We start from the raw sequence: 13,747 nt of genomic DNA, 5'->3' as shown, positions 1-13,747 counted from the left end.
ACAGAGCGTACACACGCCGGACTGTCGCTGGCACGCCCACCCAGCTGGAGGCAACAACGGACCCGTCGTTGCCTAAAGTCCGGCGTGTGTACGGACCTTAAGGCTTTGCAGAGGGTATTGAGGATGATGCTGAAAGAACATTAACATACAACAACCAATCATCTTTCAGTTTACTTTAGTAAAGTCAATTAAAAGATTATGTCTAATTGGTTGTTACATATAGACAAGCACCAGAGCTCTTTTTACTGCCTTGTTGTATAAGCCTATTAAAAGAAAAATGTTAAACTGACTGTAATAAGGAAATAAGAAGTAAATTAGGATATCTGGTCCCCTTCCTGGCTTTGACATGTTGAAGCATCTTGAAAGCTCTCAGAATTCTTCTTTATGCAGTAGAAACAGCTTGGATTTGACATACGGGCTGAAGAGTACTGATTTCACAATAAGGCAACCATGAAGTTCATATTATTAGTTTTCACTTGTTTCACTGTCATCCAGCAGTGATGAAAAGATATCAAATGTTTGGTATCGTTGTGTCTGTTCACGTTTCAGTTTTAGGTTTTTAGCAGAGCCCAAATGGTCCTGGCCAGAGCCCGTCTCCCCAAAGCCAACTGTATCTGAAAAAGACACAAGAGATAAAAAAGTTATACACAAAGAGTGGATAGATTAAAGGACGACTGAAGTGAGAAGAATATGGAGGCTGCCATATTGATTTTCTTTTAAAGAGAATCTGTACTTTACAATTCTTACAATAAAAAGCATACCATTCTATTCATTATGTTCTCCTGGGCACCTCTGTGCTGTTTCTGCCACTCCCTGCTGCAACCCTGGCTTCTAATTGCCAGTTTTAGGCAGTGTTTACAAACAAAAGACATGGCTTCTAACTAGAGTGTGATAGACTTGAGAGTAGCTCAGTCTCTGTCTCATACAAAGCTTGGAGAGGGTGTGTATAGCTTCTGCCAATGACAAGCAGTGCAGCACATTTCACACATTCCAGCCTCAGCCGACAGAGAAGAGAAGATTAGATCATATAACAGAGATAACACAGCCACTGTGCAAGTAGGAAAGGCTGCAATAAGACAGAGCACATTAGAACAGGTATAGGAATTTATAGGATAGAAGAAATAATGCTGAAAATTTTGTTAAAGACTCTTTAAGCAATAGCAGTTGCCTGGCAGACTTGTTGATCTATTTGGCGGCAGTAGTGTTTGAATAACACTAGAAACAAGCATGCAGCTAATCTTGTCAGATCTGACAATATTGTCAGAAACACCTGATTCTGTATATGCTTGCTCAGGGTCTATAGCTAAAAGTATTAAGGTAAGCACACACGTCTGATATTTCTGAATGACTTTTGGCGTGTGTATGAACAATAGTTAGACTGATAGCAGCAGTTTTGACTGATCCACTTGGCGGATCCGTGGACTAACTGTTGTTCAAACGACAGTTAGGTCCAGACATGTGTACAAACGACTTGTTGTTTGAAAGTCTATTAGTTTCACACTAAAAGACTTTCAAACAACAAGTCGTTTGATCTGTCATTTGATCTAGTCTATTGTTCTATATAGTCCATTGACAAGTCAAACGACATGTAAATTAGCTGTAATTAGCATTTCAAATGTTTTGTTGTCTGTGTGTACAAGGAGTCTGAACACATTTTTGTTTGAATGACAAGTCGTTCAAATGTCCGGTTTGATCGGCAATCGGGCATAAAATCAGACATGTGTATGCACCTTTAGAGGCAGAGGATCAGCAGGATAGCCAGGCAACTGCTATTTTTAAAAAGGAAATAAATATGGCAGCCTCCATCTCCTTCTCATTACAGTTGTCCTTTAAAGGGACTTCGAGCAGTAAATACAATCAAAATCTGAACTTATCTGGGGCTTTCTCCAGCCCACCGTAGGTAGGGAGGTCGCTCGGCGTCCTTCTGGCTCTTCTCCCAGGCCCTGCTCAGAAATGGCTCCCGGCAGCTCCCAGCGACACTGGGCCCGAGTGTCGGGCTCCTTCTTCCGCAAAGATGACGTCATTCGTCACCACGCCGGCTGCCTCGCGTCATCAGGGCGGCCGGCGTGACAGTACGCCTCATGCGCGGTTTAATCGAAATGTGCCATACTGTCATGCCGGCCACCGTGATGACGCGAGGCGGCTGGCATGGTGACGACTGACATCATCTTTGCGGAAGACGGAGCCCGACACTCGGGCCCAGTGTCGCCGGGAGCCATTTCTGAGTAGGGACTGGGAGAAGAGCCAGAAGGACGCCGAAGGACCTCCCGACCTACGGTGGGCTGGAGAAAGCCCCAGGTAAGTTTAGATTTTGATTTTATTTACTGCTCGGAGTCCCTTTAAGCAATCAACTTTACTAAGCAATTGAAAACAGTGTCGGTGATTGAAAATAAATTGACTAGTGTTCCACACACTGCAAGTGAGATTTTGGTTTATCTCCTTTTCTAACCAATCTGAACGATGTTGTGCCTCCATGCTCTGAAACCAAAAATCGATTCTATGTCAATCGCAATCATGTAAACCTTAGACACTTCCTTTTCGATCAATATTTTCCATCCTGCTTGATTGAGTAAATTTGTTGATTTTGGCAGATATTGGTCAACTTCCATCAATAGAGCAGAATGGAACATAATCGATTCACTGCCATTCTGATAAAATGATCAAATTGAGTGGTCAATTGAAAACGAGAATCGAGTAATGTATGGGCACCTTAGGTATGTAGGTTTTTATATCATCTAGTCAGAAATTGTACTGACTTTTTACTAAGGACCAAGTGAATTACTTACTTTAACCCCCTTGGCGGTATGAAAAATACCGCCAGGGGGAAGCGCAACAGTTTTTTTTTAATTTTTTTTTTTTTTTATCATGTAGCGAGCCGAGGGCTCGCTACATGATAGCCGCTGCTCAGCGGCATCCCCCCAGCCCCGCCGATCGCCTCCGGCGATAGGCGATCAGGAAATCCCGTTCAAAGAACGGGATTTCCTGGAGGGCTTCCCCCGTCGCCATGGCGACGGGGCGGGATGACGTCACCGACGTCAGCGACGTCGGGACGTCATTGGGAGACCCGATCCACCCCTCGGCGCTGCCTGGCACTGATTGGCCAGGCAGCGCTCGGGGTCTGGGGGGGGGGGGCCGCGCGCCGCACCGGATAGCGGCGATCGGGCGCGCGGCGGCGGCGATCGGGGTGCTGGCGCAGCTAGCAAAGTGCTAGCTGCGTCCAGCAAAAAAAAAATTAAGTAAATCGGCCCAGCAGGGCCTGAGCGGCACCCTCCGGCGGCTTACCCCGTGTCACACACGGGGTTACCGCCAAGGAGGTTAAAGTGGTCTAAAAGCCAGCATTTCTACTTTTCCTCACAGCTTGAAAGCTACTATCCCAGAATTTTTTTTTAAGCAGAACATCACTGAAATGGTTAAACAAAGCACGTTGTCCTGCTATTAAGCTTCAAGTCCGCATCCAAACTTGAGATAACAGTATCTTTACACACATTGTAAAACATTGGAATGTAAACAAACACAGTGTAACAAGTGAAAAGGAGCTCTCTGTGAAGCTCTCTGTGCTTCACACACACACAGAGTTCCGACTAGCTCATTAGAAGATGTTAATATATAATAAAAAGCAGTATGAATAAAATGCAATGGCAGCTTTTAGGGCACGATAAACTACACTTTGGAAACTTGTAATTTGTAAACAGACAATATTACATGTGCACAAAAGCAAATATAATAACTATCTGAGTAATAAAAAGTAAGAAAACACATTTTTATTGAATGTTATGTCGGAGTTTCAAACCACTTTAATACAATCGATTATTTTATTATACCTTTCAGTAGGGAAACAATTGTTATGGAGTAGCTGCCAATATATCTGATTAAAAGAGCAGTTCTGGGGAACCCACAAAAAGCCAGTGAGTGCTTCCTTTTGTCACTAATGATAACAAGTCAAAGTGTCAGGGCAGCTTCTGCACATTGGGAGACATAACAAAATCACCCAGGCATTATGAGTTGCTAATCTAGGAAGCAGGGAAATCTAAGTGCCACCATAGACTCCAGGGTGAAATAACTGGTAGGTACCGCTTAATGGATGAAGTTGTTTGGGCATCAGCATTTGACTACAGTATAGCCATGCACCGGTATCAGCTGCAGTAGCCAGAGAGCAGTTGCACTATATGAATTGAGAGTAGGAAATATAGGACACCAGTGTTTAGTGCATATAAAATTGCTGGCACCCAAACGAAACAGTTTTGAGTGTAACAGTTGATGGGGAGATATAACGAACTAAGAATAAATGCGTTTAAATATTATCCATAAGAGCTTTTCTTACCATGTATTCCTATCATGTGCTCCAAAATTAATACTCTTTCTGCTAAAATTTTCAGAGCTTCTCGCAGTTGCTGGATGGATTCTCCCTGCAGAAGAAAGTCTATGTTACTATGTTATTAGATCGTGAGCTGACTGACGGAATAAGCAAGCAGTAGGGCAACTATTTAAAATATTGATGGTGAAGTGGTAGCTAGAGCCAAACCTGACAAAGCTGTTATTCTGCGATTCACATGGGGATTTTTACATTTCCCACCCTTCATGCCATTTACTCCTTAAGGGAAGGTTATTTTCTTTACTAGTTTTTTTTGCTGTGGTTATTTCCTTTTGCTGTGATCTGCAATTCTGTAATTTGTAAAAACTTGCAGGGTTGTAGCAAAAAAAGGTAAAGCCTCATCTACATGGTACAATTTTCCGTCAAATCGACGGATCTATTCGATAATTTCCAATCGGTCCAATCAGATTGCAATAGATTTTGCAATAGATTTTGGGTACTTATCAATGCAAAATCTATCGCAAAATTGATCAGAAACAATTTGGACGTCTACACAGGATACAGTTTCTTATCAGATCACCGGTCGATCTGATGGAAAATTGCACCGTGTAGATAAGGCTTTATACCTTCAGTTATAGAGTCAGTTATAAGAAACGGTACACCTTGGAGTTTAGCTACCCCATGAAGTGTAATAAAATGTCTATTTTATTGATCCATGAAGTTCAATGCATCTTCAATGCCAGTGATGGCTAACCTTGGCACTCCAGCTGTGACAAAACTACAAATCCCATCATGCCTCTGCCTCCCCGAGTTATGCTTAGAGCTGTCAGAGTCCTGCAATGCCTCATGGGACTTGTAGTTCCACCACAGCTGGAGTGCCAAGGTTAGCCATCACTGTTCTATGCCATACCCACATAGATATGATCAATGAGATACAAACAAAATCTCTTGACATTCACATTTCCTGTAGATTATATGCAGCTTGTAGTTGGACCAAGAGAATAACATCCTGTCAATTTTTTGGGTTCAAGTTTAAGCTGCGTAACATTTACATGAAAGTTGAATGTTAGAAGAAATTATTTGCATCTTATTGATAATCCCTAATCCCATATTACAAGTTAAATTTTCATGAGTTACCGTACTTGATATATCCAACAATTTGAGCATAGACAATATTGGATGGGGTTGGTGGTCAATATAAGGTGCTAGTGTTTATGGTTTAGGAATAAGTACAAACAAATATCTTTTGTAAATGACTACTGTATCATAATGCTAATTCCGTTTATATGAATAAACCAGAAGTTCACTTATGCAAGGTAAAATCCAACGTGACTATCAATAAGGAGCTCTAACCATAAGTACCTAAGTCTACAAGTAGTGTAGTTGCAGAGCCCCATGAGGCTAGGTGGCAGCCCGTAGGGTAACAATGTCCTACCTATTATGTGGTAAGCAGCTCCCTACAGAGTAGTGATTGGTCACCAAGTTACACCTTAAAAATTTGTTTTTAAACAATTGTATTTGTAGTATTTTTGTAAACATTATTTGCTAATTTTTCTGTATTGACTTTATAAATATTGTCTTGTCTAAATTTTTCTATCTAATTTTTCCAACACATCTTGGAGCTCCAAACTGGAGCTCCAAGCGTGCTTTGAAACCACCGACTGGACGACTCTGGAGGCTCCTACCCTTGATGAATGGGCCGAGAACGTCACCTCCTACATTAGCTTCTGTGAAGAAACGTGCATCCCATCCAAGACCTTCAGAGTCTACCCCAATAACAAGCCTTGGTTCAACGACAGGCTTCGCCGACTTTGGAAATGCAAAGAGGAAGCGCACAGGTCTGGCTCCTCAGAGGAATTCAGAGAGGCCAGGTATGCCCTGAAAAAAGAACTGCGATCTGCGAAGTGGGCCTACGCCGATAAACTGAGGCTCTGCCTCCAGTCATCAAACACACGGGAGGTATGGAAGGGTCCGAGAGCAGCCACGAACTTCAAACCAGTACCCCAAACGGCGACCCCGAGCCCTCGACTGGCAGAGGAGCTCAACGAGTTCTACTGCAAATTTGAGCATCATCCCAACTAGGGATGGTCGGAATGCCAATTTCCGATTCCACGGTAAATCTGCATTCCGCCATTGCCAAATTACCGATTCCGCCTTCCGCTACCAATTTCCGCATTCCAATGCGGAATTTCCGCCGCAAATCGCGGAAATTGCGCCCAACTTTAACATCGATTTTCTCAAAAACTATAAGGTCTTTTTGAAATGTTTTTTTGCATCTTGTTCACAAGATTCAGTTTAATAAACCCTTAAAATTTTGTGTTTCTAGGACTTAAGGAGGCTTTTCTATTAACCGCTAAAGTCGGCGGATTTTTACTGTAATGTAAAATGCAGAAAATAGGCAGATGCAGATTTTCAAAAAGACCTTATAGTTTTTGAGAAAATCAATGTTAAAGTCGGGTGGAATTTCCGCGATTTCCGTCGGAAATTTCCGCGATTTCCGGCGGAAATCCGCCTACCACACTACAATTACCGATTTCCGCATTCCGATGCGGAAATGCAATTTCCGATCAGAATTTCGGAAATTGCATTTCCGCGGAATCCGAATGAGCATCCCTAATCCCAACCAGCCCGTGGGCCAAACAGCATCGACTTTGGGCCCCCCCCCCCCCCCTTCAGGTGAACTCACCGCCCTGGCTCCTGTTGCTGTTCTGGAATCAGAGGTACTCCGGCACCTCCATAAGTTGAACCCCAGGAAATCCTCCGGCCCAGATGGAGTGTCGTCTACCTGTCTGCAATCCTGCGCTGATCAGCTTGCCCCTGTGCTCACCTCCTTATTTAAGCAGTTCTTACCGGATGGTATAGTCCCCTCCTGCTTTAAGAAGTCTATAATTGTACCAGTCCCAAAAAAAACAGGCAGTACCGAGCACAAAAACTTCCGACCAGTGGCCTTTTCCTCGAACATCATGAAACTCCTCGAGCGGTTGGTTCTTGCCCACCTGAAGAGGTCCACGGACGCCCTTTTAGATCCACTCCAATTTGCTTATTGGGCTAACAGATCCGTGGAAGATGCCATCAATGCCAGCGTGGCATACATCACTGAGCATCTAGACAGCTCTGCCTCCTACGCTCGGATCCTGTTCCTGGATTTTAGCTCAGCGTTCAACACGATCTGCCCAGAAATCTTGCTCGACCAATCTGTCGCAGCTCAGAGTTGACCCCATTCTTCGTGCATGGATCAATAACTTTCTGACTAACAGAACGCAACAGGTGAAGCTCGGCAACCACCTCTCCAGCGTTCGAACCACCAACACGGGGGCTCCACAAGGCTGCGTTCTGTCACCTCTACTGTTCTCCCTCTATTCCAATAACTGCATCTCATTCGCTGACTCAGTGAAAGTCATCAAATTTGCAGACAACACCACTATCATCGACCTTATTGGTAGCAACGGGGAGCAGGAGTACCGCAGCGAAGTCGAGAGAATATGCAACTGGTGCAAAGACAACAACCTAGTCCTCAATGCAGCAAAGACTGTTGAACTAGTGGTAGATTTCAGGAGGAACCCTACCCCCCTCCCACCTGTCCACATTGGGGGTACAGAAATCTCTAAGATGACATCTGTTCAGTTCCTCGGCACAACGCTCACTAACAAGCTGAAGTGGGAATAAAACACCACCAAAATCCAGAAGAAATCTCAGCAGAGGCTGTTCTTCCTGTGCCAACTGAAGGGCGCTACAGGGCCATACCATCCAGAACCACCAGGCGGAAGAACACCTTCTTCCCCCAAGCTGTCCGGTTACTGAACTCCAACCTCCCCCTGACAGGCTCGCATACCATCGCGCTCTAGCTGGGTCGATCAACCGGTCCCCGCTGCTGCCTGCCTGGCCTATCCAGATAGACTCGGGGCTACTACCTGCATCCTTATTATTATTATTATTAACATCATTATTATTATTATTATGGTGATTTTTACTGGGCTGTATTTGCACAGCAGTGAAATGGACGATATGAACTGATTACTGCATTTTAAATTGTACGTGCTGTGCTTCTGTCTTATACTCTGTCTATGCCATGTGAACCACAACTAATTCCGATTACAGCTCCTGCTGTTCTTGGCGAAATAAAGTGATTCTGATTCTGATTCTGATCTAATCAGAGTTTTATTGAAAAAAATGTTTTTTTTTCTTGATTGAAAAAAAAGTTTATTTAAGATTTCTTATACAGCTGCTCAAAAATGGGAAAATAAATTGATTTGATTGCATCATGTATTGCCACCTTAGCCCTGATGATCAACTCTTAAGTCTCAATCCTTAATACATTCACCATATTTTCATACACAATCTACTAATAGACATGGTCACAGCATGTAATAGAATACAAAACTGAAATTATTCCACTAAAGTCTACAAAAATATAAAATCTGTGGGGGAATAATCTGATAGCATGTGCCAAAATACATCCCAAAAAGTAACTTACATCTTCTCCTTTATTTCCTTCTTCTCCTTTCAAACCAGGTTCACCCTAATAAAATAAAAAGCAGTATGGTATGAATAATAAGTCTATATATGGAAGTAATGTATTGATTAAATATTGTGAAACATACATTAATTAATAAAGTTGGGTTATACTTTTGTATGCCAGAGGAAGTGTCCTTATGCCTTGAAAGCTTGCATTCATTTCCACATCTGTTAAAAGTATTACCTCTGGTTATATTGCCAGTTAAACTATTTTGGTTTTCTGGAAGTCTGCACTTGAATAGCGTACACATTTTTGCTTATGCCTCAAGGTGGTACAAAAAGTGGTACAACCTAATATATGGAAATATCATGAATATGGATTTATACCTGTCACAGTCTTACAGTTATGTTCTGTATGCACCAAATGATTCAGTTATATTACTTATTAATTACTGCAGTCTTTTGGGTTTCTACACTCAATTAGTATACAGTAACTGACTCATGCCTCAAGGTGGTACCATAATGGGACCTCCTAACAAGACACAAACAGAAGAAGAAGCCCCTTAGTGGGGGTCAGGTCCCATTCACATTCGAATACTCCCCCATGGCTAGCAAATTAAAGGAAATTACGAAGAAAAACTGGGACATTCTCCTTGGGGATCCCAACTTGAAACCTCTAGTTAAGGGAGGACCTCTTTTCTCCTATAGGAAGGCCCCAACCATTGGTTCCAAAATCAGTAGGAGCGAGTTTATCTCGCAAAGGAATGGCAACTGGTTGAGTGACCATCTGCCACAGGGGAACCACCGGTGCGGCAGATGCGTGTCGTGTGAATTTATGGCCACCGGTTCTCGACATCAAGTGGGTCCCATCTCGCGCTTCACGCGGGACTTTATCACATGCCAAACGTCGTTTGTGGTGTATGCGTTGTGGTGCCCCTGTGGCAGATTCTATATAGGGGACAAGGCCACTGACTAGGAGATTCCGTGAACACTTTCACTCTATTGAATCAGGCAAGGGCTCCACTCAGGTTATCACCCATATCAGGGAAGCCCACCAAGGAGACTCCACAAAACTGACTTTTGCAGGATTAATGCATGTATTGCCCCCAAGACGTGGAGGCAACAGAGAGAGAATTCTAAAGAGAGAAAAGGCGCGGATGATACTTAGATCTGATGCGATGGGCCCACTTGGCATGAACGATCATACTGACCTTTCGTGTTTTTTGGATCCACAGATTTGAGATCTTTAGACCGTTGCTCCTATGTACTGTTGCTGTGGACTATTAATGCTATGTAATTGCCTAACATATGTATGCTATATGCACTGTGTTCAGGGGGGCCCGCAATATTTAGCCCGGCCCTGAATTGATGTAATTATCCCCTGTTTCCCCTCCCCCCCCTTTTATACTGTTTTATATATATATTCCAGGCCATCCTTGAGGTAGTTAGTCCGTACAACATTGGGGTTCCTTTTCCCCTCCTTTTAGTGCTCGCCATTCCAGTATTGATGTTTTTAACCATTTGTTATCATCACTTCAGGTTTGCACATTAGCCACTTGTGACTTTTGTTCACACATATTTTATTGTACCATGCATATTCATGCAATGGCTCTTAAATATACCACATTGTGTCAAGTGACTCAATTCCAGCACTTTTTAGTGAGCAGATGTGGATTCATAAATGTATATACACTCAATCAATTGCACATATGATTATGTCGGTTTTTTTAATGATTCAACAATATTTCCACACTATCTTTTACATGCTTGGCATGTTTTAGCTGCATATTTCAGCTGGCCACAAGATGGCAGCATACCTTCCTGACTTACGATATAGCCTATGATTGCAATTGTTGCCCAGGAAACCTAATACAAGTGTTTCCCACTTAGGCCTGTGTTATCAGGAAGTACCTGACGTCACTCGCTCCAGGCGGCTCCTGTGACCTAGCCGCGCATACGGAGCGATGTTTGATGATACAGGGGCGGGTCTCGGAGCGGCAGGACGCCACACGCAGCCCTAGTGAAAGTATTTAGGTTTGCCCGTCCCACCCCTTCCCTTGCAGCCTCCGTAGAAGCGCATAGCGCGAAACGGCCGTCAGGCTCCTCTCCCTCTGCACCCACCATCACACCGCTACGATCCACACCTGGGTATGTGTTTCCACCAAGTAACTTTGCATGTATGCATGTTTCAACATGTTGCCTATACTTGAACAAATAAATTGTGTATGACAGCAGTGCCGGCGCTTTTCTCCTTCCTTGTTGATGCAGATTCTCTGCTGCCTGAGCACGCTGGGAACTCACCGATCCTTACCCGACTGTGTGGACTCAGCCATCTCCCTCCCCCTCCCACCCTCATAGAAGTGCACAGACTGCAGTGCCAGCGTCCTTGATTTTTATCTCCTATTTGCATTTGGTACCATAATGGTACAGCCTTATATATGGAGATGTCAGGATTATTGGTTCATGCCTGTTACAGTCTTACACTTTTCTGTATGCATCAGAATAAGAAGAATATGAATGAGCAACTTTAAATATATTTGGAACATTAAAATAATAAAATCTAAAAAAGATATAAAAACTGGTTCTATACTTACAGGAAGACCTCTAAGGCCTTGCTCGCCTCGAAATCCGGGCTCTCCCTAATCAACAGAAAGGTTTGTACAGTATATATTAGGTTTTAGCATAACAATTCATTTTCTAAATACACACTTTGCTAAACTGCCTGTTTTCTGTGTGCGATTTGCATTTAATGTCATTCAGTGGGAACGCAGATAAACTGTGTTCGTTTTGCAAAAATCGTATGCAATTCTGAAGTTAATTAGATGCATTCTTATATAAATGGATTTCATTGGTATGCACCCAAAATCGCAATCTAAAAATTTCATAAAGAATGCACTCAAAAACATAAAATCATAAAGGGAAAAAAAACATTGGGCAAACCCTTAAAAGATCCAAGGTGAACATAAGTGAACTGGCTAAAACTCAAGGGGATAAGCTAAAACTAAACCATGAGAGGAAACTGTAGGGAAAAATATTTAAAAATATAAATGTAAAAAGGAGCATAATTTTGAAAAACCAATGAATGGTAAAATAAAGAATTTATTTGTGAGCAAACATGTTTTATGGTTTTCCCCCACTTCAGCAGGTAAAGTAAAGTAATGATAATACTGATAATATTATCGGTTGTAAACCATTTGTCCCGATAAGGTGGGAACAGACAAAACATGTTGTTGGTGCGTCAACAAATCTTTTTTTTCTTCTACCATTCATTAATTTGTCTCTGGAAGTTATGTTTTGTCATGCCAATACTCGTTTTTTATATTTTAAAGATTAACAAAAATGTTGATATTCTTTTTGCAATAATTTTCACAAAAATAATGTTCAATTTGATTTTTGAGCAAAAATGTCATTGAAAATAATTTTGTAATAAGTTTGCATTTTTTGCGAATCTTCGCGTTAAAAAATAATTGACTCCATGCTTTTCATGAAATTTCAAAGTAAAACTAATTTTTTTTAGGTTTTTAACAAATTTGTGAGAATTTGTTTTGTGTGACCATTTTGCGACAATACAATGTATTTTCGCAAATATTTTCTCAAAATCCAAAATAGCATTTTCATTGTTTCCACTGAATATGTTGGCCTTTTTTTTTGTAATTCGGGTTTGTTTTTCCCCTGGAACCGATGAGTAGTAGAAATTAGAGAGGCATGCAATCTAGATCAGTTTGGCAGGAGGTGCTTAGTCATGTTCTGTATTGTACAGTGCAAACCTTTTCAGAGTAGCAGTAACAAGATGTTTCACATTTCAGCTGAGATTTGATTCATATTTTCTGGTGTATTGCGGTGGACTGCAGGATACTTCCTAACTTATGCCATAATCAAGAAGTGGAGACTAGGGGCTAATCAGGCTGGCATCAGTCAATCTGTGACCAAGTATAGGAGAAAAATATCTACAGAGTGATTGATATTATTTTAAGGAAAATGCTATAAAGCACTATAACATAACCCCCTTATGAAAAGTGTCTATTGCAATTCAGTAGAGCCAAGTGATTTTTTTTCTTTTATAATCCGCTCATTTGGCCAGTTGCCTCACCTACTGCGTGATTTACCAGCCATTGCAGAGGGTCGTATGCAGATAGTTAGAAACCTAGCAAGGCCACATTTATTCTGTCCCTCTTCCTATCCAGTTCCCAGTCCATGTGCTTGTTGTGCCGGATTAGTATTTTGAAGCAGTTAATGAGCTTGCAGACAATAGTATCCTGGGAATTGGCGGCACCACCACTGAACAAGACTCAGCACAATTAGCTGATGAGTTCCAACATGATGGATTAATTTGCTATCCCCATCTGGACACATGCAGGTATCACAGTCAATACAAAGGTTTAATAAGGATTTAAAGACAACCTTTGACTGGTTGAGCTCTTCTCAAGAGGACAACAGAGACTAATATGGATAGACAGCATTTGCAAAGCCATGAACATGCCTATGCAACAGGTGAAAGAGGCAGTGATTGCCATAGACATCTGGTGTGCTGAAGTATATATTGTCTCGAAGAGATGGAGTTGACTAAACGAATGAGGATGGACAACACTATTAGTATTATGACATTATTTAAATAGAGTCATCACCTTCTGTGGCGCTGTGTAGACTAAAGACAATGAACAACTAACACTGTGTGAGGAACCTCATATTATGTATGGTGGTTTCTCAAAGCAGGTGCCCAAGTTAATGTACATGTTTTGCAAAGGAGCCTACAGTACTTGGTGCAGAAACTGAAGTCAATGCAGGTATGAAGCATTCATAATACAAACTGGTCTCTCCCAATTCACAATCTTCCAAACTAAAATAAATTTGGGGTAGATTCACTTACTTTATCTCCTTGTTCGCCCTTCTGACCTTTTGCTCCTGGATGCCCATGAAGTCCTGGCTTACCCTAAGAAATGAAGAACATAGGAATACAACACATTTCAGAATTAACTGCTC

General features: G+C 42.0%; 1 protein-coding gene across 1 annotated transcript in view; it reads right to left on the bottom strand.

Moving 5' to 3' along the window:
• Positions 1-242: 242 nt before the first annotated feature.
• The window catches only part of COL26A1 (collagen type XXVI alpha 1 chain), a 540,454-nt gene continuing 526,949 nt past the window's right edge, over positions 243-13,747 (bottom strand). The window contains exons 11-15 of the mRNA XM_068265988.1: positions 13,635-13,697; positions 11,362-11,406; positions 8,787-8,831; positions 4,322-4,406; positions 243-614 (exon numbers count right to left, since the gene is read on the bottom strand). Coding sequence (XP_068122089.1) covers positions 466-614; positions 4,322-4,406; positions 8,787-8,831; positions 11,362-11,406; positions 13,635-13,697 — 387 coding nt within the window. The 3' untranslated portion in view covers positions 243-465. The remainder of the gene's footprint in view (positions 615-4,321; positions 4,407-8,786; positions 8,832-11,361; positions 11,407-13,634; positions 13,698-13,747) is intronic.

Source organism: Hyperolius riggenbachi, chromosome 2 (genome assembly GCF_040937935.1).
Source record: "Hyperolius riggenbachi isolate aHypRig1 chromosome 2, aHypRig1.pri, whole genome shotgun sequence".
Taxonomy (NCBI): Eukaryota; Metazoa; Chordata; class Amphibia; order Anura; family Hyperoliidae; genus Hyperolius; species Hyperolius riggenbachi.
The sequence above is the reverse complement of the archived record's forward strand: the minus strand, read 5'-3'. Positions and strand labels throughout refer to the sequence as shown.